General features: G+C 40.9%; 3 protein-coding genes across 10 annotated transcripts in view; 1 reads left to right on the top strand and 2 right to left on the bottom strand.

Moving 5' to 3' along the window:
* Positions 1–118: 118 nt before the first annotated feature.
* slc7a4 (solute carrier family 7 member 4) lies at positions 119–14036 on the bottom strand. Its single transcript, XM_070546546.1, has 7 exons — positions 13890–14036; positions 10464–11514; positions 9666–10372; positions 9471–9579; positions 1151–7719; positions 393–454; positions 119–304 (listed from the first exon to the last, which is right to left on the bottom strand). Exons 2-5 carry the CDS (start codon positions 11443–11445, stop codon positions 7499–7501), a joined length of 2019 nt encoding a protein of 672 aa, XP_070402647.1. The 5' UTR covers positions 11446–11514; positions 13890–14036; the 3' UTR covers positions 119–304; positions 393–454; positions 1151–7498.
* Positions 14037–15325: 1289 nt separating this feature from the next.
* On the bottom strand, positions 15326–17074 carry dgcr6 (DiGeorge syndrome critical region gene 6). Its single transcript, XM_015972191.3, has 5 exons — positions 16675–17074; positions 16403–16563; positions 16158–16258; positions 15927–16067; positions 15326–15789 (listed from the first exon to the last, which is right to left on the bottom strand). Exons 1-5 carry the CDS (start codon positions 16776–16778, stop codon positions 15715–15717), a joined length of 582 nt encoding a protein of 193 aa, XP_015827677.3. The 5' UTR covers positions 16779–17074; the 3' UTR covers positions 15326–15714.
* A 137-nt stretch (positions 17075–17211) lies between these two features.
* Positions 17212–25536, top strand: part of LOC107393654 (rasGAP-activating-like protein 1) — a 30243-nt gene continuing 21918 nt past the window's right edge. For 2 of the 8 annotated variants that reach the window (XM_054731371.2, XM_015972186.3), the window contains exons 1-4: positions 17212–17665; positions 17927–17983; positions 19471–19584; positions 19884–19945. In XM_054731371.2, the coding sequence (XP_054587346.1) occupies positions 17601–17665; positions 17927–17983; positions 19471–19584; positions 19884–19945 (298 nt within the window). In that variant the 5' untranslated portion in view covers positions 17212–17600. Of the gene's footprint in view, positions 17666–17926; positions 17984–19470; positions 19635–19883; positions 19946–25536 lie in introns of those variants that run through there. The other 6 variants (XR_008559193.2, XM_015972187.3, XM_015972185.3 and 3 more) reach the window with 4 other exon arrangements.

Below are 25536 nucleotides of genomic sequence, written 5' to 3'. Positions count from 1 at the left end.
AAAGAACACATTTCTATTGTCTGCTAAGAAACTGTTGGGATTTAAAATGGGCCTGTTGTACAAATAACTTGTAAATGATTATTCCTCACTTTTGTCTTAACCAAAGAAATTCAAGTAATTGAGCAAAAACATTTATTTTTAACACTACAGTTTATAAAACAGGGCGCAAAGTGTCGGCACATGTATGTATGTCGATGGTCCGCCCCAACCAAACCAAGAGACACAGACGTCAGGGAGGCCAAGGTTGTCTCTGCAGCTCTCTGGGCACCACGCCTCACTCAGCTGTCTCCAATGATCCAAATGGCTATGGAGGAAAAAATAACAGGTTTGGCCTAGCTGTTTAAAGTACAAAACCATTCATGAAGTGGTCAAGACAAGTACTTGGAACTTACACGCTGCGTTGTGTAGCTGACGTTGGAGACACACAGGCTGCCATGGTGACCTTTTAATAGATCTAAGAAAAAAATGTAATAAAAGAATGAAACTTAAAAACTCCCAGACCTCATGTCATATTTACTCATCAGCTATGGCTGATTTGTTTGGATCACAGTGAGTTACACTAATTCTAATATATTTTTATTTCTATTATACATACATACTTTTTAACTGTTATTTTCACATGACTGTTATCAGGCTCTCTTGTTCTGGTTCTGATGATAACTCTGTGTCTTCCAGTAAGTTATCTTGTGCTTACTTCATCTGTATAATGTCTCTTTACTTTTGGTAAATTGTACTGAGTCCAGAATAAAGGCTAGTTGGCTGTACAAGATACAAACAAGTATTACGTTTTGGAAATATATGAAACACCGCCAGCATCTGTTAGAGCCTGTGGCGGGGTGCTGAGGGCCGGCTCCAGCCCAGGAATGAGCTCTACACGCCGGCCGGGAGGGTTTGAAACACCGCCATCCTCTCCTCTGCTGGCTGTAAATTCTGTTATGGTTACCGGTGCTTGTGTTGCAATGTGAAACGCTTGGTCTCAGATTTTGTAAGAAAGATAATAAAATGTCCCCCCAAAATACGACTTAAATATATTTTCTCTTCATGATACATTTAATGGCTGGTGCGACTCAGGAGTGATAGCGCCAAAAAAACTACTGAAAACTTGCTCAAAGCAAAATGTTTTCATTACGGAAATAAATTATAAACTTACCGATTTAAAACTTTTTTAATACAGGTACTTCTCACGAACAGGCGCAGAAAACCTCCACCTAAACTCCGTGTAAGGTTCAGGTCGATGGGTGTTCCAGTTAGCTCCGGTTGGGTTGAAGCTAGGTGGCTACATCCGTTAGCTCGGCTCCCACCTCCGCTTTAGCTTTGGGTTAGCCAGGGTTAGCTTCAGGTTAGCTCGTAGCTAGTTCGCCTGGGTGTCGTCACTCGAGCCCAGCCTTACAGCCACACCCTCAGCGCCTCCTCTCTTCCCTTTTATGGAATTGTCTGGGCTGGACGGAACCTGTGACACGGTCAAAATGGCGGTGGTGGACACCTCCCATTATGGACAGATAACGTGAAATTGAAGCCTATGGAATCGAATTGTCCAGTATATGTACAGTCTATGGTGGCAACAGGTGGGTTTGGGGTTTGCATGCACTCCAGACTTCAGTTCTTAAAATTATATTTCATTTATTTCTTACAAAGTTTTAACTAAAAAAAACATAATCCAGCAATGTCTTGTTTCGAATTTAAACGAAATCCAACTTACATCAACTAATCAAGTCCATGTAAAGTGGTCAAAAAATCATTAAAAACCCTCCCGTCACCTCCGGCTGACATCTGGCAAACCAAAAAACCCTTCTTTCCACCTAGCTTGCTCCTCATATATTTACATAATGGGAGGGTCCAAAAGTTTACAAAGTTATCACAAACTGACAAAATAAAATAAATAAATTACTTAAAGATTTAGGTAGAAGTCAGACTTAAATGTTTACTGTTTAACAAAAACAGGAACAAATAAAACTGATGACTTTTAAATCCTCAATGAATTTGGCCACAACAGATTCAGTTCAAATATGTGTTCTGTATTCCACTGGAAGGACAGCTGGTGTATGACCGAAAAAGAGGGACAAGGTTTTCAGTCTGATTGTGTTTCTACCTCTTTTTGTTCCTGGAATGGCTGCAGTAAACACTCCACCTACACCAGCTATTAGTGAGCTGTAAGCAGCTCTGAAACGCTTCTGCTCTCGTGTAACATCCACAAAAATGATCAGACCACAGAAAAGTAAATAAAATGTAAAATGTGGAAAAAATAGCAACAGTTAGACATAACCCAGCAGTTTTCTTCTCACCAGGAACGTTAGACTGCTCCCATTTGACCTCCCATTCTGAATTTGTCCAGAGTAAACTTACTGTGTTTGCAAAAGGAAGTCTTGTTTAAATGCCAATAAAAAAGGACACTAATGGCTGCAGCATATTAGCTTTCAGGCTATATGATATGCTTCTCAAACAAGCCTGTGTGGCTGAATGGAAGGCTTTCACAGAAGATGACTCACATAGTTCCAAGTAAATAAGCAGCTTTTTCCAACCCTGAGACCCACAAAGATAAAGTGAGACAGGTGTCTGTGTAAGTGTTTGTAAGCTGTCTCGCTCTAAGCTGCAGAGTGCTAGTTTCCATGGAAATTGAGCTGCTGTACTGTAGATTTCTTTTACTTTTGCATGTCACTTTGTAAGGCCGGAACTGCAGAAATAATATCAAAAACAATGAGCAGAGTTTGAGAATCCAAAACACAATATTAAGGTTCTAATCACCTTAAAGTGAGCACCTGATGTGTCTTCTCATTCACCAGGCAGACAACTGGTGGTTTAGTCACTGTAAATGACTGATTTGTAACTTAAGACGTGAAATTGAAATCTTAAGTTCTCTTTAAATAATCAAAGGCACAATATAAATAACTAAGTGATAGTTTTGTCTACATAAAGAGTTAAGAATTGGTTTTCTTACAATAAATAATTTTAAAATTCACTGAAATAAATGAACCTGCTATTGAACAGACCAGTTAATTAAAGGTGTGGAACACTGAAAAAATGTTTTTAATGATTATTTCTAATTATAGTCAGTCATTCAAAGTTTTTCATGCAGGCTGAACAGAAAAATAGTCTCCTACACCTAGTTCCTGCATTAGCTTTAGAAAATAGACGGTAAATTTCTAGGATTTGAAAATCCTGACCACGTCAAGGTGTCACTTTGCCATCTTCACTCGTGATTGGGAAGGCTGTTGTTTTTGCGTCCAGGAAACAGCATTGAATATCTTGGCTAGCAGAAGCTAACTATTAGCATTAGCAGCTCCACCACATGGCAGAAGCTCCTCCAGGCTTGTGTTATTTGTGGAGATAACACATTCATGTCCCAGAGCAAACAGAGTTGGTGGTAGAAGAAGAAGAAAATATCATTTCCTCTCAAGATAAAAATCACAAGGTGCTTCACAAAAGATTCGATGCTGTTATCAAATCCGAGGCAAGGTGTCAAAATATCAGGAAATAACACTCCAAATCCTGCCATCTGCTGCCATTCTCTGCTGCAGCAGACCCGTTCGTGCTGATCTAGAGTACTTGTTGCAAGGCATTCATTCCTACTAGAGACCAAGGCAAATGAATGGATTAAACGAGTGTTCAACACCTTTAACATTGTTGTCAAGGCTTCTGCATTCGCCTGCAACAAAAAATGTAAATATTGTTAATGGAAATTACTTTTTAAGTGCATTTGTGCTTATTGGATTCATTGATTGATATCAATAGTTTCAGTCATATGCTTGAGACAATCAGTAGTTTTGGTTGAAAGTTATTTGCATGGCAGGTAAGATACCACAAATATTTCAAGAATCTACAAAAAGGAAGGCTTAAAATGTCCAGAAAAAATAGAACAAGATAAAGAACATTAAATTTGAAGAAGTTTTCTGTGGTGCATAAATCCTTTTTTGTCTTAATTTACTGTGTTTACCAACGCTTCATTAAATTAAAACACTTTGCTTCATGTTTCTTGTTCTTTGTTCATATTTAAACAAACTACTACCGGATTCACAAAGCACACCTAAATGTTTCAATCCACAATCTTTTACGATACGATTATCTGAAATATCTACGCATAATTTGCTTTTTGTTGCTTCAAAACATTTATTTATTTTTTGTCTTTTGCATTTTACACAAACATACATGATAACGTGGGATATGAGATTTCGATGTACAAACACAGAGTGCAACGCAGTTTAGAAGTAAGAAAAGGTCCGATCACTGACATCTGTGCTTCCTGACACAAAGAAAGACAGAAAGAGTTGTGAAAATGCTCAGCTTAAAAAAGCACCACAGTATAAATGTATGCCACTAGCCCAGACACTTAAAGCATAACCATGAAACAAATTACTGCACAGCAGTTTGCAAACTGTGCAAAGTTGTGGAACATTCTCTTAAACCCTTTCAGAAGCAATGCCAAAACGCCTCCTTCTGTACACTTTGGGTTTGGATTTTTCTTTTGGTTTGATAATTCACGAGCTTGTTGATTAGAGTTTTATCAGTTATACAAAAAAAAAAAAAGCTAAACCAATCAGAATGAATATCCTAACTTTGGAGGGTAGCCAGCATTTATATTTTTATCACATTAAAGGCAGTATTGAGTCTAATCAATGACGCTCAAATACTAAATACACAAAACACTTCAAATGTGTACAAATATAAATACAAATCTACAAAGGGTCTTAAGATCATCAGAGAAAGCAGCTCAACACCAGCTCCTCAATAAGTGTGGATCCAAAATGCTAAAGTGTGTCTCTGTCACGTCCTCTTCTAGGACCAGTCACCATTTATATGCCTTAAAAGGCCAAGGAACACATTTCATGGCCAAAAGGAAATGAGGTGGCAATCCGGTTCTTTTTCTTCTTTAAGTCACCGTTGGAAGTTGGTCGAGCAACATAGATTTGTGATCATGCAAATAATACCAGATGATCTTCTTTATAAAAGGAGGGTTTAATTAAAAATCAAATCAAGGTGCAACTCGACCAACTTCCAACGGTGACTTAAAGAAGATAAAGAACCAGACTGCCACCACATTTTAAGTAAAAAAAACTGTGTTGCCTGCTAACACTCCAACTCCCATCTAACACAAAAATAAATAAATGAATAAATAGAAATAAATAAATAAACCTTCTATACAAGGAATTATGGGATACAAAGAAAATGTTTCTGAATCTAACATTTCTACATTCTATGATTTAACTGAAGTGTTTCTGTATATTTTATGAAATTATATTTTTAAAGCATCACACATATGCATTTTTTTTACTTATTCACTAATATATCCTAAATGAATTAGCAACTAATTGGCTCTTACAGGAAACTTTCCATGTTAGACAGAACACTTGCTGTACTACTAATATAACATATTTATTCGAGTGTGCCTATGACTCATCTTGATAAAGCTACAAGATAAGACACTCCATTACAGCTGGCCATGACTTTTGTTCCTTGTCTGTTTCAATGGTGACCAGTCCTAGAAGAGGACGTGACAAAGACACTCTTCTGCTGCACAGAGAAGAATTTTGGACCCACACTCTAAACCCAGAGGGTTTGAATGCTGAGCTGTTTGAATTGCATGATGACTCTTGGTTTAGCATTTATATTTATATTTGTATTCATGGGACTGTTTTCTGTGCTTATGTGTTTGTCGCTGATTAGACAGACGTACACAGGTGTTCTTTTTGTGCTGATTGGCACAAATGTTTTCTGACCTCTACATGAGTGTTGAATTGTGCTTGTATCTGTAACAAGCTGAAGACGGCGTGTAGCTGAAATACGTCGATTCTGCCTAAACGAAATAACCAAGAGACACCACAAAAGTTGTGATTATCCAGGATTTTTTTTTAGATTCTTCAGAACCGTGCTCCCATCTATCGCCTTTTTCACCTCTGAGTTGTGCACACTGATTCTCTTTTTGTTAACATGTTTAAGGCCTTTGGTTTTCTATGTAACATGCACTAAAAAACAATAGAGCTGACAGTTAAAATGCTTTAGCATTAGATAAACAAAGCCTAGTTTATGTTCATGTATTGACACACGGGAAAGTTTTATTCCTGTTACGGGAACGTTCACATGCTTGGCTTTTCTAATCTAGGTCAGGCGGCAGATTGATGACAGAAACTGCTGCAGATCTGCAGGGATTACAGAGGTCTCTGAGAGATGAAGCAAACTCCAGCTTTAGCATAATCAACGCCCGACTGACAATACTTGTGCATCAAAACGTCCCCTTGCCTATACATTCTTCTATATTTCTCAGATTGTCTCAGATAAATCAGCTTAATGAGCTCAGATTTTGATGTTTTTTGATAAATAATCCTAAACCAACAGGGAAAGGGGGGGGGGGGGGGGATTACAGCAGATTAAAGATGCGTGGGAAAAAGACAGACTGCTAGCATGCCCAAGATTATATTCACAAAAAGGAGCAGGGTCACAGGATGAGATTTGGGAGAATAGTTGAGAAGTGTTTAACCACTTAAAGAGTGAACACAAGTTACTGACATAGCTTAACCCTGTGGAGGCAGGCGTTGCAGATTTGCAACATTAAAAACTACCTACCTGGTTACTCCACATATGTATTTCATGAGCATTTTTTAACTCAGTAGTACCCCTCAAGGACTTAGTTGTTCGTCCTGTTACCAAAACTTATTTTGAGCCTGAGAGGGTTAAAAGAAAAATAAATGACAGGAAAAAAAAAAGGTGAGCAAAGATAATAAAATGCATGGAAAGAAAACACAAACAGTAATATTTGAAAAATAAAATAAATGATTTTAAATCACAGCATGAAACCTCTTTCAGAAACAGAAGCCCTAAGAAGATGAGCTAGATGATGATTTCGGACAGGAGTTTCCGTTGTGGCAATGAAAAGAATCTGAGAAAAGGCAATATAAACCCAGATATGTTCATTCTTTTACCAAGTAATAATAATAATAAAAAAAAAAACAGGAACCCCCCCTAAACCTACAAAATAAAGTATGAAGTAGTAAGTATTCTTAGTAGAAACTGGGTCAAGGGGCATTGTGGTAAACAAAAAGCATGTAGAAATCTATTTCCCAAGGCTCTAAATCTTTAAAGACATAGGTTATCTTGTACTTAAAAAAATATTTTTTAATGTTCCAGTTCTAGAACTAGAAAACTGAGATATGTAGGGGAAGATAATCCTCCACTGCAACAATAAAAGCACCAAATTTGGACAAAGTGGCAGGTAGCAAGAAAAGCGCTGGCTGTGAAGGATAGAACACAACTTTGACGCAAAGAGCTTCCAGGGCAGTAATAAAGACCTCTGCTGTACATTTATTATTACAAGATATACAAGTGTGCTTAACAATTAGACAGTGTGCTACCCATCGTACGGTGTAGATACTTCTGCAGAGCAACAAGTACAGATTTAAAGGGAGTGAGATACAGAAAGGACACGAGTAATAGTACAGTGTGTGTGTGTGGGGGGGGAGACAGCAGATTAAATCAGGCAGTTGTAATGATGACTCACAGCCGTCACACATTATCTCTTTTCAGTGAACTCCTCAGCTGTTGGGGCAGTGGGGGAGCCCATGTAGTGTGCTGCTGAGGTGACCACCTGACCGTCGGGCTGAACATTCTGCACCGTTTCCACCAGGCTGCCGCTGGGCAGAACCACGTAGTGGGCGGCCATGTCTTTGGGCTGCAGCTCCCGTAATCCCTCCTTACTATGCCAGATCCCGTAGCCAAAATATACAACAAGACCTGACATCAAAACAGAATAAAACACTTTACTGTAGAGATCATCTAAACGAATACCCTGCACAGATTTGGTAATGAGTCATTAATATGTTTTTGTGCATTTTTAATTTCTTTGGAATATAAACGAGTAAACAAATACTACTGCTTATATAACATAGTTTAAATTTTAATTTGTCAGACCTTAGAAAACACATTACAGAAACACGTTCAATTTAATGTCATGTGTATAAGGAAGTCATGTTAGCTAATTAGAGGCCAGTAGATTTACAAGGCAGTACTGATAATAATGCCATTAATTTAGCTGGAATTTAGTTACAAATGCAGGCATGTGTAGGCAATCCAATAAATATACAAAACCAACTAATCAACCAACTATAGTTTAGATTTAGAGAACACATTAATCCGTTATTTATATATTCAAAAATACTCAAATTTAAAGATGTAATTCAACTATATACAGCAATGTTTATGTATAAAATGCATAGGAAATTATTACCAAATAAATTATTAATGCTATTTAATAAACCAGTTAACGTATATAATTTCAGATACAAACTTAACTTTATGCATACATATTTTAGAACAACATTAAAGTCATTTTGTATTTCTGTTATGGGATACGTTTGGAATAAGCTAAGAGGGGATCTAACGCAAAGTCCGTCATTGCATAAGTTTAAAGATAAGTATAAAAAAATTATACCAATTAATTATATGGAGGAGGAAGAAAAGTTGTAAGGGTGTTGCATTTGATTGTAATTGTCTATTGTTGGTGAACTGGGAGCTGTGAATATTGGAAGGGTGTGTATGTGTGTATGTGTGTGTGTGTGTGTGTGTGTGTGTGTGGGGGGGGGGGGGGTGATACATAAAAAGTGTAAATTATGTTTGTGTGACTGAGGGAAAAAAATGTTATAAGAAATTGGCTATGAAACAGTATAATGAAAGGATTTTTTTTTGTTTTTGTCTTCCTTGGGGGGGGGAGATAACCTACCAGAGCTTCTTTCCCTTCCTATTGAACATGTTCTACATATATATAGATATAGATATAGATGTAGATACATATGTATGGGTTTCTTTTTGTATACTTTAATTTGTTTGTTGATTTACATGTTCAATAAATAAACAACCCACCGACAGTTCAACCCACCCACCCGATGGGGCTTTATTTAGGGGGAGAAAAGCCCAGTCATACCAGAGCTCCAGTCAAGTTTAATGCATCAGACTGACACTGGTGTTTGAATGGTTTCCTGCTCTAGATGAGACTTACGCTAATGCTGATGATCATCTTTTCTATGTTGACCTGGACTATATCCGCAGATGACTGCTGACAAAAAGAGAAAAACATCTGGCTGCTTTTGAGCACAAAGAATGTTAGTGAAATAATATTAATGCAATTGTAGACTTAAAAGATTTTATGAGCTGTCAACCCTCTGTATCTTCTTCCTTCCTATTTTTGAGTTTGTGATGAGCAAAAAGCTTCAATGCGATATGCTCCAGCAACATTCACGTACATAAAGCCCACTGGACACAGACAAAATGTTTTTTATTAATGATTATGCTTTCTGAGATTAGACTCACTTCACATTATAAGTCAACTATTGGTTGCAGTTCAATATTTGTTTACCGAGGATAAGTGCTCCAGTCTGTACTCGCAGGAAACTCCTTTTTAAACCAGCCGACTGTCCAAAAAACTGTTTTGTAGAAATATGTCTGAGGAAAACATTTTGGCCACTACTCTGCTTAAATTTTGAACTTACCAATGGCGATCCAAACTGTGAACCGAATCCAGGTTAGGAAGCTGAGCTTCATCATCAGAAAGACATTGAAGAGGATGCTGGCACCTGGAGTGAGTGGAACAAAGGGTACCTACAAAACAAGGAAATCTGTGTCATTATACTTTATACATGTGTCATAATGATGACTGGGTGAAAATGATCAGTGGTAAATCTCACCTGGAATGTTTTGGTATTTTTTTGTGGCTCATGAATCCATATAAGTGCCAGGCTGAAAATGAAAGCAATGCTGAAGATCACAAGGAGCATTGTGAAACTCCAGACCGGGAGCTGAAGCTGTTTGTTTCCAAATTCCAGCACAGCACAGAGAGACACCGAGCTCACTATCAATGTCATCACACTGAAAGCCACCACTTCCCCCGGCTCACAGTTCCCCAGCAGCCGGTCCAGGTATGGCTCCCAGCAGGCCTTTAGCTGCCCCACCCCACGCCGCTCTCTCGTCTTCTGCCTCTCCACCAGCTGGAGCTTGTCAGAGAAGGACTCATACTGTTTGGGTTCCTCACTGTCCTCAGCTATCGTCTGAGACTCCAAGGTGGGAGGTGAGAGCTCAGAGCTGGGGATGGGGGATGGGGAAGGGCTGCTCTTGGAGTTGGTCTTCTCAGGCTGGAAGCGAAGCACAATCACACTCGCTGCCACAAAGGTGTATGCCAGGAGAGTGCCGATGGACAAGAACTGAACTAAGGCTTCCAGGTCAAAGACCAAAGCCATGGTAGCCATTAGGATCCCGAAAACCAGAATAGCATTGACAGGAACTTTGGTAAGGGGATTGACTCTTGCAAAAATGGAGAAGAACAATCCATCCTCTGCCATGGCGTACACAATCCGAGGAAGGGAGAAGAGATTACAGAGAAGGACGGTGTTCATCGCTGAAAGTAAGGATAAAGTGAATATAAGTTAAAAAATATAGCACTGAAATGTCAAGACAGTGGTTAATATGTTAAAAATCATAACACTTACCACAAATGGAGCCTACAGCCACAACAATCCCAGCCCAACTGTAACCTCTACGGAAAAACGCATCTGCCAGAGCTGAGTTGGGGTCCAGCGTACGCCAAGGTACCATCAATGTGAGCACGGTAGAGACCAGGATGTAGGCTGTTGCTGCAAGTCCAAGGGAGATAGCGGTGGCAACAGGAACCGCCTTCTGAGGATTCTTAGCCTCCTCACTTGAGGAAGCAATGACGTCAAAGCCCACAAACGCGTAGAAGCACGTGGCTGAGCCTGCCAGGATTCCAGACAGCCCATAAGGTGCAAACCCTCCTTGCTCCTGGCTCCAGTTGACAGGGTCAGCCAGCATGAAGCCAAACACCAAGATGAAAGCAATGACGCCCATACTAACGGTAGAGAAGATGTGGTTTAAATAAGAGGACACTTGGACTCCAAAGGAAATGAAGATGGACGCAACTACGAGAATTCCTGCTGCAAGTAGGTCAGGATAATGGGCCAGGAAGGGCACATTCCACTGCATGATGTGTGTTTCTGTGAAGTTTTGAATAGCGTGATTAAAAATAGAGTCTAGATAGCCACTCCAGGCCCGTGCCACAGCAGCACCGCCGATCATGTTCTCCAGAATCACATTCCAGCCAATGAGGAAAGCCCAGAGTTCTCCCACAGACACATAGGTAAACATGTAGGCAGATCCGGTTTTGGGTATGCGTGCGCCAAATTCTGCATAACAAAAGGCAGCCAGTAAAGAAGCGATGCCTGCAAAAATGAAAGATACAATGACAGCTGGCCCAGCTGTGTCTTTGGCCACGGTTCCTGTCAGGACGTACAGCCCAGAGCCCACCATGCCGCCAACACCCAACAGAGTCAGGTCCAAGGTGGAGAGGCAGCGCTTCAGGGACGTCGCCATCATGTCACCGTTTAGTGTCTTGAGACGGTTCAGTCTCTGACAAAGGCGCACGGCCGGCGCACAGCCTCTCTGACAGGTTGCCATAGCTACAGTGTTAGATGGGTCGGTGTTGAGGCTGTCACTCTGGATCCATTACCCGTCTATAAAGATGACCTGCAAGATAAAACTTGTTGTTTATAAAGGTTCTCACGTGCACAGGAAAAAGCCCTGCAGTTGAAAGATCTGTTTGGCTCAGCATGTCATACAAAGCTGCTAATGAATCAACAAGGTAAGATGGATGTGAATTCCGACCCTCTGTGCCACTGACACACACACACACACACACACACACACACACACACACACACACACACACACACACACACACACACACACACACACACACACACACACACACACACACACACACACACACACACACACATATATACGGTATGTATAATTTCAAGTAACAAAATAACGTACAAACATGAGAAAGAGATTTTACTAAAAGTTTTCCTCGTTGTTTTACATCATGCCATTTATAGGGAGCACAAATCCTTGTATGCTACATTACTGTCATGTTCTGTGTCCCTTTGTTCCCCAGCCCCTCCAGTTCCCAATCCAGGTTCTCCTTTTGTGTTTCATAGCGCCCTCATGTGTCCTTTGTCTGCATCTCATTTATGTGTCTCCTGTGTTCCTTTAGTCTTCTCCAGTCACCCCTCTGCAGCCAGTCATCCCTCTGCAGTGTTAATAGTTTCAGCTTTTCATTTTTATTAGTCTCTTTAGCCCTTTTCAGACAGATATTCTGGAACATTTGCGGACAATTCAATCCGTTTTTTAACCGGAACTGTGTTTTCAGACACACCACTTTTGTACTGGAACTTGTCCTTTCGGCTGCGTTCACACAGCAGGGAAAAGTTCCAGATGTCTGACGGCGGCGGGGGGATGGGGTGGGGGAGAATCGGACTTATGTTAAGAAGAAGAAGAAGAAAATATCATTTCTATAGTGCCTCTCAAGATAAAAATCACGAGGCGCTTAAGCATAATTCTGCGCACACGAAGACGCATAAGAGACCTGGATGATGAAGCTCAATGGTTAAAGGAATCACTGAAGCGGTGTGAAGCGCTCCGTCGCGCGTCTAGGCGGTACCGTAGGAGGCGAGCTGCCATGGTTCGCCGCATGCTACAGGAGCGAGTTATATAGGTGCGCACAGCATCCCCCGGTCCCCTCTCCCTTGTCCGGAACTTTACCTCACCAGTCTGAAGCAGCCACCTTGTCCGTAACAAGTCCGGACCTGTTACTAGGGGCTTCCTCCGGATAAATTCCGGAACACGTTATCCGGATGTTTGTATTCAGACAGAAAGGTCTTACGGACAGATTCCGGAACATTTCCGTTTTTCATGGCCTGTCTGAAGGGGGCATTTATTATGTTTTGTCCCACCGGTTTTTGTAGTTCTCCTTCCCTTTAGAATTTGAGTTATATGGTTGCTTTTCTGTTTTTAGGTTCACTCTCAGGTCATGTTGTTTCTTCCCTGATTAGTCATTGCTTTCACCTGGTCCTCCCCCCACACTCCACACACCTGCAGCTCATCTGCCCCCCATTATGCCCCAGTGTATTTAAGCCCTGTCTTGTCTCTGTGTCTTGTCGGTTCATTGTTGTTTTATGTCAGCGTTGTTTTTGTCTCTCCCTCTTGCTCTGGTTCTCTGCTCATGAAGTGAGCTTTTGGATTTTTCCCCTGCTTCATTTTGTTATTGGGTTTTTTGCCTCCTGCCCTTTTTGGATTTTTATTTTGTCATCAAAAATAAAGGATTCTTCTTTATTTAACATTCCTGCCTCATGTCATCCTGGGTCTGCATCTTGGGTCCTAACTTCCTGCTCCTAAACATGACAATCACATGCTAAATACCAATGTGAGCAGCACAACCTGAAGGGGTTTTACACCACATGATGCTTTTTATTATTATTTTTCATATTAATAACTTATGCGTTGATGTTTTGTCTGACTCATATCTTTATTCCATTGCTAACTGTTCTCTGTCGTATATGACACTCCTCTTTCCATTTCAGCAGACCACGTCACACAGGGCCATCGCTCGATCTTGTGTGAAATATATTGTTACCAATTTCCATTTCAGATTTCACCTTTCTTAATCGAATAACGCACAATATCTACCAGAACAAATATAACAGCAGCATCCGATTTCTGGCCGCGACAAACAACAGGATGCCTCCTTAATTATTACGTAACCTTTATTCTACGGCTACAAATAAGGGATCGCTGTCCTGAAGTACAGGACTCGTTCACTTCAGGCTTTGAATTCAAGCAAATAGACCCATGGTTATATAAGATTATAAAGGAATATTGTGACGAATGCAATAAGCGTTGTTTTAAATGTCACATGAATGAATAATTTATAACAAAATGGAAAAAGCTCAGCAGCGCACCACCTCTCTGAATCGCACTTTCCTTACATGAGTTCAGTTAGGCGCGATTATTTCATCCCTTTCTATTATAAACAAATTAAATGATAAATAAATAAATACCGCAATTGCTCGGAGGCTGTCATCTTTGCTGTAGATCCTGTTAGAAGTTCCCCGGGTTTATCTTCCTCCAGTGATGGGGCTGAAGGTGCAACGAAAAGGGATAAAAAAAAAAAAACAACAGCGCTGCCTGGTCTGCGTCTTAAAGGGACATGCACCCTATTTTACTGCCAGAGGCTTCTCCAATCCCCGCCCTGGAATGATTCCCCTGCAGGTGAGCATGAGATAAGCCTTTTCCCCATATAGTTACCTTTTGTGTTAAAACACAAAGTACGGAGCTGTCTGGTGACTTTGAGAGAGGGGAAAAATGTGTGGCCACAATTTATTTTATTTTCTCAAATGTCACCAGGTGGGCACGAATCCATACAATCATACAAATTTTGACAAGTTCAGGGACTAATCATTATGTGTTAATCTATTTGTAAAAATCAGAGACTTAAAGACCAAAAAGGCATAATTTATATATAGATTAACTGGACTAAATTTATGTGGGCTGGCACCTTTGTTCAAAGAAGCCAACAGCCATTATTTTTTTTATCATTTGAGTTTATCAGTGTGGATTTCTGTGATCTAAAACAACACATCCCAGATCATCTTCCTGTGTGTTTATTGAGCTTAATATAGAGCGTATCTAACGCCACCAGAGCCTAAAAGATGATAAAATTCAGTTATTTGTAGAATAGATGTGTACGCAGACCTGCTGGTGCCAGACTCTGTTAGGGTACTTATCAAGAAGAGAATAAATAACCTTGATCTGCTTAATTCAGCAGATTGTTTAATAAAAAGCTAGTTTAAAAAAATGTCAATCCCTCAACACAAATTTTGAATACAGTACAAATAAGCTTCTGTTACAGGAAAAATACTGAAAACAAACACTTGAGTATCTTCCATGACTTTTCAGTTCTTAAATGTTTTCGTGCTTCATAAATTTCAGTCTAAAGAAATCAGTGTTTCACAACCAGATATATCCTATTATCAGTTGTTATTCTGTTTGCTAATAAACCAGTGAGATATAACAAGCTCAAGGATAGTAGCAGCCATTCATGAAAATGTCTGTTGTTGCTTGCTTTTTAAATGTCAGATGATAAATGTTAATAGAACTGGCATTTGAGGAGCATAAAGATAAATGTACTGTAGCAGCACTTCACTTACATCCACGGTATCCAAACAACTGAAATGATAGTTGAAAATAAAAGTTGATACTGAACAGAAACAGCAGCAAAAATAAGAACTGGATGTTTTACGTAAAATCAGTCCCAAACCGGCACACCTCTTGTTTATGTGGATAATTACGTCTGTTAGTTTTATGTGAAAGTGAAACTTGAAATTTTCTGATCCAGTACAGGAAGGTTATTTTTGCTTTATAATTGCAATCTTCTTGTGAAAATCAAACTGAAACATTTAGGTAACGACCAATAAAGGAACATAAAACCCCAAACTGCTTCATCAAATTAATTTATGACAAATATGTATAGAAATAATAAAAAAATGTTTCCTTTACAACAAAACTACAAATGCGGAGTTCAAAAGCAGAAAGAAAATGTTTCGTCTTTAAATAATTTCTTTGTGCAAATAAATTAGGACTTCTCCAAGTGTAAGTAATAGAAAGTTATATGCCGTTTCACTGCTTCAAAGTCACAACATTAACAACAGTTAATTGTTTCCTTGAACATTTAGAAATGCTGTCCTAATTTAAATGTTGCCTGGCAGCTTCAAACTCCTGTCCGCTAACTCAAAACATCCAGAAGTCAAAGAGGCTAGTGACAGTTACAAATCAACACATATTCAGGGTGTGCTTTCTGGACATAAGTAATAACTGTCGTCTCTCTCATAGCTGGGATTGTGATTCCTTCTGTTGAAGCTTGAGAATCAGTTCGAGGAGGTTCATCTGCATAGTCAGCTCCTGAAAAGCATAAATTAACAGGAGTTAGGGAGTAGTGCAGAGACAGTGTCATTAACTGAATATCTGTTTCCAATCAAATTAATGTTTTGCAATGTTATAACAGCCATTTTAGCAACACAAGAGTGGTGTACATTCACCTGAGGATTAGTGGTAACAAAGAATCCAGGAACTCCTGCTTTCTCCAGGGTGTTCTGCTGGTCTATCACTTTTTGATCCATTTCTGCTACGATTTTCTTATCCATCATCCTTTGCTCCTCTCGCACTCGAACTTCCAAAGTCTAATGAACATTTAACATTGTGGCAAGTAACTTAAAAACAAAAATAGGAGGACCATAATCTGAGAGACCAGAACAGTTTGCATGTTCTACCTCAAGCTCTGCTTGCTGGTTCGACTTGAGAAGTGCAAGGTTGTGAGATTTGCATGACTGTAAAGCATCTTTGTGCTTTCGTAGCAAGTCTTGTTTAAGTGCTGCAATCAAAGCAAAACAGTCATTAAATACATGTCTTTAACCTCATTTAAAATAAGGGCCAAATTAAAGTAATGTCTTAAAATTTGATACAATTATATAAATAGGGGGACAGGTTCCATTAATCCCTGATCCGTATCGCAGACCTTGGTGTTCACAGTGTAGCTTCTGCCTTTGATTGTAGAGATTTTTCTCTGTCAGATGCTGAATATCCAGGAGGCCCTTAACAATCTCATACACTGTTCCATCGATCAGGGCTAAAGCCAGGTCGCCCAGCGTGTTATAGGACAGGCGTTGTTGAAACGAGCTGAACATGTAGAAAATCAGGAAGATGTTAAAGCAAGAACAGAAGGTAGTGGAAATGCAGTTGGAAATGGTCCTAGCAGCTACTGCTGCTATAGGAGATGACCGTACCAACCTCGGTAATTCTTTGACTAAGGTTTGCAGTTCAGATAGCAGGTAGTAATGTCTTTCTTGTAGTTTTGTTGAATCACTATCGATGTCTATAGGATAACTCTCCATAACTAGAAATGTGTAAACTGTGAAAGAGCTCGAGCAACACACAGCAAGCTAGCAAGCTCAGCTAGGTTAATTTTACAACCTACATGCTTCAGGTTTTTCGAAACAAAGTTACTGAATTAAATAATCGAAACCCAATTTGTTTTTAACATTATCTGTACACAAACTAAACTATAAATGCTAAATATATTAGCTCCAAACAACATTACAGACTCGATCACTGTAGCTGTTTGCTTCAGTTGTTAAAACATGCTAAGTAGGACCCCGGGTTGATGGCCGTTTAAATGCCTGCCTGTAATTTCGCACGAAAAAGTAAGTCGATATCTTCGGTAGATGGCGCACTTTACCCAAAGCAACAGCAAATAAGTGCCAGTACTTCTTCAGAGAGAAACCAAATGGATGGATTGTATGACGGATATGCCAAAAATTCAACTATAAATAGGAATAATACGCAAACCAGTGATTTGATTAGCAAATTAATGTTTGCCACCAGATATAAATAATACTTTGTGTGAATACAGCCTATTCAGACATGTTAATTCGATCATAATTTCAGCAGATTTATACATTCATATTGAATTTAAACGTCCGTTTTGAAAGAGGCGATGTTTTTTTTAACCCTACTGTTTTTGGTTTAACCCGCTCCACGGAACCAGACTGACGCGCGCCCGAGTCGCGCGCTACACTGGTGGGCAGAGCGCCGTGTCACGAGCTGAAGGTGTCATGAAAAGAAGAAAACTCACTGGCGGACGGGAGGAGGACTATTTATAAGAGCGCGTATGGGCAACAAATGAGAAACTGGATACATAAATTACTCGATTGAAGATGGCCAAAAACACATCTCTTTATTTTCGAATTGTCGAAGGAAGGAACCTCCCAGCCAAAGACGTGTAAGTAATTCCTGAATGGCACGAGCCCCTGTTGTCAGGTCTTATCTGACTGATTAATTGATAAGTCTCTCAAGTTAGAAACAGTTGGAATTCCAAATTCAGTTTTGGTGTTTGCTTTGAATTACCAGAAAGAATGACATGAAATGAGACTGGGTAATTCTCATTATATTGATCTGAGAATAACTTAAATCAGTAGAAATGAAAGAAAATGTATTACCCATGAAACGACATGGAAAACCTTGCTCTGCCTGTCTTTTAAAGCTCTGGAACGAGTGATCCTTACTGCATCGTAAAAGTTGACAATGAAGTTGTGGCCAGGTGAGTTCTGAAAACAAATATCCTTCTTTATATATATATATATATATAATATATATATATATATATATATATATATATATATATATATATATATATATATATATATTCTTACTACATGTTTAAGTGGTGTGGAGGGTGTGTTTAGATCCCAACGGTGTGGCCCCTCCAGCAGGGAACCTGATACTGGTCTGGCCTTTAAACATCCTTAGGTTACCATGGAGAAGATGCATTAATTATTGCAGGGGCCACCTGTAAGAGAGGAGGATGCTGGGAGTTGAGAACACCTGTTCAGAGGTGTCTTTGGGTTTGTTTGCGAAAGTTCAAATTAACTCACAAGATCTACAAATGAATATATGCAATAAGGATGTGTGTGTGTGGGGGGGATAATCAGAGGCATTTGTTCCATCTGGTGTGATGGGAGATGACACAATGATTCACTGCAGGCACTCACACCAATTATCTTGCACTGGTGGTGTTACTGGCCGACTGACTCTTGAGTGTGATGTTCGTGGACGATGGTGGTCTGTGGTGGGAAATAATGGGAGCCCGACAAAACTGTTACTGTACCCATTATAACAGTGTTTTGGTTTGTTGGTGCTCTTAACTTTGTGTTCCTGATCTATGTCTGGTTACAGCAGTGTTTAAAGCCCTGTGAAAATACACGACAGAAACACGATTACAGTAAAAATAACCAGACTTATTACATGAGAATGGATCTGATGCCATTAGCCTGTATACAGCACAGGAATGCAAACATTCTCCTTACTTATCTAGTTTGGACCTCCCATTCCACAGTTACGTCACCATAATTTCTTCTCAGCTCTGAGTGTGACTCCTCGTATGAACCGGTCATTTTTACAACACTTTGGCTTTTGTTTTAAGACATTTGCTTTCTTCTTCTTTGACATATTGAATTAATAGTTTATTGATGCTGTCCTTAAAATTAGATTTTTGTAATTCAGAGTTAAGCTGTCCTGGTCCAGGACGGAACCAAACAGACTCAAACCATCTGTCTACAATGAGAGTTAACTAACATCCTGTTTAATGTGACAATGTGATCTTGGTTTTAAAAAATTATATATATATAACAATATTAGATTTAGTGATGTGTGGATCTCTGCTTGCAGCACTGCGGTTCTAAGGGTTCTCACCATGAAGGTGGAGTTCAACCACTTAGATGCGTTTTTGTTATATTTTCTCTTTCAATACGGATCTAAATCTCTTTTCCGTACTCAAACAAAATCTTTCTTCTTCTTCTTCTTCTTCTTCTTTAGACTCAAAGCAGCTGACTTAAATTTATTGTTCAAATTAGCTGCCAACTTTAGAGAATCAGATTATTTGTCTTTGAGGCAGTCCTGGCATACACATGAAGGCATGGCCACGCTCCCTTAATTACACTAAACAAATAAACATTAGGCCTGCAACTTTTTTTCCAGCATGAGGAAGTTTGAATTCCTCTGATCAAACATGCTAACGCTCTCTTTCAGGACAGCTACAGTGTGGAAGAATCTTAATCCTTTCTGGGGAGAAGAGTACACGCTGCACCTCCCGATGGGGTTCCACACACTGTCGTTTCTTGTCATGGATGAAGATACTATTGGGTAATGCCAGTCCATAGCAGGCGGTCCAATGCATCTTTTTACATTTCAAAGTAACTAAACCATCTCTCTTTTCTATCAGGACATGATGGTTAATCACTAGCCATCAGTGTTTGCCTTAGCTCAGGACATGTTTGGTTTTAAACCTCTCTAAGCTCTGAGTAAACAAACATCATGAGACATATGAAGTGATTAATGATTCTTCTCCTTTGACATCTTGTGACCACTGTTGTCGTTGAGTCATTTCAGTAATTTTGGTCGAATTCTCTATTGTTTTATCTCTTGTTTTATTCTTTCTGCAGCCACGATGATGTCATTGGAAAGATTACACTGGGCAAGGAAATCATTGGATCTCAAGCCAAAGGTACAAACTATTGACAAATCAGTATTAGTTAATGTCAAATTTATTATATATAGACTTGAGGTCAGAGGTTAAACTCACAGAAATTTTCTTGCTGACGTCAAACTTTCTGGACTGTTTTTAGTCTAGGAATGTTTATCACTGTCCTCTAGCACATTTAATTGAATGTCCCAGCATTTTAAACCCGTTTTCCACAAAGTCACTGGTAAATGTTACTGCGCTCCCAACGCTCGTCTGAGTGAGCCCAGTGATTATTCATCGTGCCTCATAAAACAGCAGGACATCCGATGCATTTCAAACAGCCTTAAACCTGTAAAATCCCTGGTTCTTCATCACTGAGGGCTTCATTTTGAAATTCACAGTGTTCACTCAGCGTCATCTGTAGCACCTTCTGCAACATCCTGGCTAAACACACGACATATAAAATATGGAATGCTTTGATAGTGCAGCAGTTTTTTATTGAATTACTAAAGGAGTTGGTCATGGTATGTTTGCTGCATGCAGATATGTCGCTCATGAAAACCACCTGGGCTTCTCTCCAGTGATTCATGGCTGCATGGTGGCAGTGAGTCACTTACTCCCTCGCAGGTTGTTTCTCACAGCCTGGCCTTGACTTTTCTCCAAGATGTTTGATGTTTCTTAAAAACTGGAATACAATTTAAAATAAATTAATAATATACATATTGTTCATGGACCACAGGTAATGCCCAGAAATGTTTAGACAGCTGCAGTTTTGTGTCTTCACAAACACACATGGGCAACAAAATAAACCTAAACTTCTGCTAGCAAATGGATGAACAAGGTGTGACCTGCAACACAAAAAACTCAGGTAGAATGCAGAAAACAGCTTTATGTAACAATTAACATCCAAACAGAAATGAAATAAATTCTGATTTTAGGATCAGAATGTTTTCTGTCTTTGCACAACGTCATTCTGACCTCCTGTACGTGTTTTATTGCTTCAGAGCAAAAACAAATAAACATTTCAACTGATTGTATCTCTTGACTCAATAATATTTACTAATAAAAGCATTTTATAAAATCACAGAAGGCTCAAAATTAGATGTAGATGGATATATCGGCCAGTCGATATATCAGGCCGATATTTTTATATATTGGCATCAGCCGATATTTGTCCTTAGTAAAGCCGATTTAACCCTTTAAGTGCCAAAGTCGCAATATTGCGGCAAGTGTCATTGCTGACTTTAACGAGCCGCAGCTAGAAATACGATCCCTCTTGAAGTTACTACTTTACACCAGAAGACAGTGGAGATGTGTAATTTCAGGCTGAACAACACGTATGGGTGCGTTTATATTGAAATTTTCTGAGCTTTTAGAGTTTGAAAACCACCTCCCGCCGAGAGGTTCCCGGTTGGAGAGAGGACGAGAGGAGGAGACGAGCGCAGCACGAAGAGGGCGAATAGAGGGACAAAACGTACAGTTGCCGGCTTAGACTGATCCCTTTGTTCATGACAGACTCAGATTATGAAGCAGAATATTGACTCTCTGATGAAGAAACTCACTCATCCAGCTGGAAAAATGGATGCTGCTGCAACACGCAGCAACAGACAGCTGGCGCTACGCTTACAAGCTCCAAATGTTGGGTTTAAAGTTTGTTTCACCGTGTTTTGGACATGGAGAATGTAGAAATGATGGTAAAAACACAGCTAATGTGACAGATTTAGCAGCAATGTATCAAAGCCCTAAAAAAGTGGCAGATGCGTTATATATGGAAGGCAAAGAGTGCAAAATAATCATGAAAATATTCTTTCCCTTGGATCAAATGATCATTACATTCAAGGGAAGGACATCCCTGAAGCTGTACAAGCCCAAAGGAAGCTGACAAATATGGCTAAAAAGCATTTCTCTTGAGTGAGGCTAATATACCGTATTTTCCGGACTATAAGCCGCTACTTTTTCCCCACGCTTTGAACCACGCGGCTTATAATGAGGTGCGGCTTTACTGAAGATTGTCCTTCACCTGCCAGGGGGCGCTTTAGCAGAAAGTGAAACAGGTGGAAGTCAAAAGTGGAAATCGAAGAAAGTGCTCATTTTAATTTAGCACATGCAAGCAGCCGGCACGATGAAGATTTTTTTTCAAATCCATACCCCCTCATCATGGTAACTACACGTATGAGTTCACATGTTGCCGCATTTAAGTTGAAGGCCATCGATCTGGCAGTAAAGGAGGGAAACAGTGGAGACGGCAGCGGGAAGAATTCATTCAAGCCAGCTTCACCCGGGGATGATGACAGCGACACTGACATCGCCACAGAAAAGGTATGTGACAAAGCTCTTCTGAGGCTGTTCAACTCCGACACTGAAGAAGATGACTTTAACGGCTTTAGTGCGCAAGAGGAAGATGAGAGCGAATGACTTCTTCTGGTAGGCAAGTGTGTTTTACTTACTAACCAGGCATGTTTTATGTGCAGTTTTTATTTTCTAATCATCCAGGGCTTATCAATGCTGTGTCAGCGCTGTTCTTCTAAACATGCATGCAAATTACCGGTAATAACGTGTCAGCTCTGTTTTTATTTTATAGCCATCCAGAAATATGAATGTTAGCAGTGCTGTTTTCTTAACTTGCAGGCACGTTCACCCGTGTTTAAAATTCATTTTGTTGAATTAAAACAACAACGAAAAACCTCTGTGTAGTGTCTTTCTGTCTAATTATCTTATGTTATGGCCATACATGTGCTGTGCGCCAGGCGTGTGGCTGCTGCGCCGCGGCTTGTATTTGAGTGTGGCGTGTGTGTGTAGAAAACCTTTTTTTTGTTGGTGCGGCTTATATTGAGGTGCGCTCTAGTCCGGAAATTACGGTAAATATCAAAAAATACAATATAAAAGATAAAAAAATAAATAAAAATCAACCTTTATATATGCATATATAAATTAAACATTTCTAAATATGATGAAAATTTCAAAGTAACATGTAAAAAGAAGAAGGAACTTCTGTAAAAATGATGCATTCCAATACGGCAGCCTGGTGACATAATATGCAAATTAGATGAGTGAATTTGCTCCCAACACAAACTTTGGGTCCTACTGAAGATGTTTCTCATTTACAGTTTACCTTTTTCTCTAGCCATTTCCAAGCTACAACGTTTTGAAATAGTCATGTCAAAATTGAATAGCTTCTTGAAAAAACTCTGCAGCCCAAAGGGTTAAAGTCGGGCTCGTCCTCCGGCAGCCCGGTGCTGTTGCAGAATTTAATTTAAATTTATAACATCTGCATAATAAATACTATAAATTAACTTTATTTAGGTGTCTGACTTTAACACTGAGCAGTGCACAAGTTACAATTTAACAGTTAGATAAAATCAAAGTTCAAAAACTGATTCAGCTTCAGAAAATTTGTGCATCAACGGATGTTACTGGTGATATTTTAGCATGAAAATAAGGAGGAAACCATCTGGACATGAAAATCAGCAGTACATATCGGCATCGGCACTTGAAAAACCAATATCGGTCGAACGCTACCTAAAATAATATTGTAAAATTTACCCTCAGTTTTTCATTACTCCATTAAAGGAGAAGTACTAACATGCATGAATAACAAAATAAAAAAAAAGAGATGAAATAAATGTTAAAGTTTAAAGAAACAAAACCATGCCAAACATGCTGCCAAAGCAAGAAAAACTCTTTACTAACAGGAAATGCAAAACATAGTGCATGCAAAGGAAGATTCTTCGTCTTCGTCTTCCTCCGCTTATCCGGGTCCGGGTCGCGGGGGCAGCATCCCAACTAGGGAGCTCCAGGCCGTCCTCTCCCCGGCCTTGTCCACCAGCTCCTCCGGCAGGACCCCAAGGCGTTCCCGGACCAGATTGGAGATGTAACCTCTCCAACGTGTCCTGGGTCGACCCGGGGGCCTTCTGCCAGCAGGACATGCCCGAAACACCTCCCCGGGGAGGCGTCCAGGAGGCATCCTGACCAGATGCCCAAACCACCTCAACTGGCTCCTTTCGATCCGGAGGAGCAGCGGTTCTACTCCGAGTCCCTCCCGAATGTCCGAGCTCCTCACCCTATCTCTAAGGCTGAGCCCGGCCACCCTACGGAGGAAACTCATTTCGGCCGCTTGTATCCGCGATCTCGTTCTTTCGGTCATTACCCAAAGCTCCATAGCCTTGAGATACCCAGGACGAACCTCATCCGCCCCCGGGGCTCCGCCGCTGTGTAGTTGTTTGACTACCTCAGCAACTTCTGCCCCCGAGATCGGACAGTCCATCCCCAGGCCTCCCAGCTCTGGTTCCTCCTCGGAATGCGCATTGGTGGGATTGAGGAGCTCCTCAAAGTATTCCTTCCACCGTCCGACTATGGCCTCAGTTGACGTCAGCAGCTCCCCATCCCCACTGTAAACAGTGTGAGCGAGTTGCTGCCTTCCTCTCCTGAGGCGCCGGACAGTTTGCCAGAACCTCTTTGGAGCCGATCGATAGTCTTTCTCCATGGCCTCACCAAACTCCTCCCACGCCCGAGATTTTGCCTCGGCAACTGCCACTGCTGCACCCCGCTTGGCTATCCGGTACCTGTCTGCTGCCTCCGGAGACCCACAGACCAGCCACGCCCTGTAGGCCTCCTTCTTCAGCCTGAAGGCTCCCCGAACCTCTGGTGTCCACCAGCGGGTACGGGGGTTGCCACCACGACTGGCACCGGCCACCTTACGACCACAGCTAGCAACAGCCGCCTCGACAATCGCAGAGTGGAACAAGGCCCACTCGGACTCAATGTCCCCCACTGCTCTCGGGACGTGGTCAAAGCTCTGCCGGAGGTGGGAGTTGAAGACCGTCTTGACAGGTTCTTCTGCCAGGCGTTCCCAGCAGACCCTCACTATGCGTTTGGGTCTGCCAGGTCTACGCGGCATGTTCCCTTGCCATCTGATCCAACTCACCACCAGGTGGTGATCAGTTGACAGCTCCGCCCCTCTCTTCACTCGGGTGTCCAAAACATACGGCCGCAGGTCAGATGATACGACTACAAAATCTATCATCGACCTGTGACCTAGGCTGCCCTGGTACCAAGTGTACCGGTGGGCATCCTTATGTTCGAACATGGTGTTCGTTATGGCCAAACTGCGGCTTGCACAGAAGTCCAATAACAAAACACCGCTCGAGTTCAGATCAGGCGGGCCGTTCCTCCCAATCACACCCCTCCAGGTCAAGCTGTCATTGCCCACGTGAGCATTGAAGTCCCCCAGCAGGACAATGGAGTCCCCTGATGGAGCACTATCTAGCACTTGTCCCAGGGACTCCAAAAAGGGTGGGTACTCTGAACTGCTATTTGGCCCATAAGCACAAACAGCAGTCAGGACCCGTTCCCCGACCCGAAGGCGCAAGGAAGCTACCCTCTTGTCCCCCGGGGTAAACCCCAACACACAGGCAGAGAGTCTCGGGGCTAACAAAAAGCCAACCCCAGCCCTCCGCCTCTCACCCGGAGCAACTCCAGCAAAGTAGAGTGTCCAACCCCTCTCCAGGTCTCGGGTTCCAGAGCCAATGCAATGTGTCGAGGTGAGTCCGACTATATCTAGCCGGTACCGCTCAACCTCTGCCACAAGCTCCGGCTCCTTCCCCGCCAGCGAGGTGACGTTCCATGTCCCAAAA

This window comes from Nothobranchius furzeri, chromosome 17 (assembly GCF_043380555.1).
Source record: "Nothobranchius furzeri strain GRZ-AD chromosome 17, NfurGRZ-RIMD1, whole genome shotgun sequence".
NCBI lineage: Eukaryota > Metazoa > Chordata > Actinopteri > Cyprinodontiformes > Nothobranchiidae > Nothobranchius > Nothobranchius furzeri.
This window is presented reverse-complemented; position numbering and strand designations above follow the sequence as displayed.

What these genes read in the sequence shown, in the direction of transcription:
- slc7a4 (XM_070546546.1), bottom strand. Translation starts at nt 11,445, where the DNA reads ATGGCAACCTGTCAGAGAGGCTGTGCGCCGGCCGTGCGCCTTTGTCAG. An exon ending in GGCTGTAGGCTCCATTTGTG is followed by an intron (nt 10,373 to 10,463) that starts GTAAGTGTTATG and finishes CCTTACTTTCAG; the next exon opens with CGATGAACACCGTCCTTCTC. An exon ending in CACAGTTTGGATCGCCATTG is followed by an intron (nt 7,720 to 9,470) that starts GTAAGTTCAAAA and finishes TTTTGATGTCAG; the next exon opens with GTCTTGTTGTATATTTTGGC.
- dgcr6 (XM_015972191.3), bottom strand. Translation starts at nt 16,778, where the DNA reads ATGGAGAGTTATCCTATAGACATCGATAGTGATTCAACAAAACTACAA. An exon ending in ACCAGCAAGCAGAGCTTGAG is followed by an intron (nt 16,068 to 16,157) that starts GTAGAACATGCA and finishes AATGTTCATTAG; the next exon opens with ACTTTGGAAGTTCGAGTGCG. An exon ending in TTGTTACCACTAATCCTCAG is followed by an intron (nt 15,790 to 15,926) that starts GTGAATGTACAC and finishes TATGCTTTTCAG; the next exon opens with GAGCTGACTATGCAGATGAA.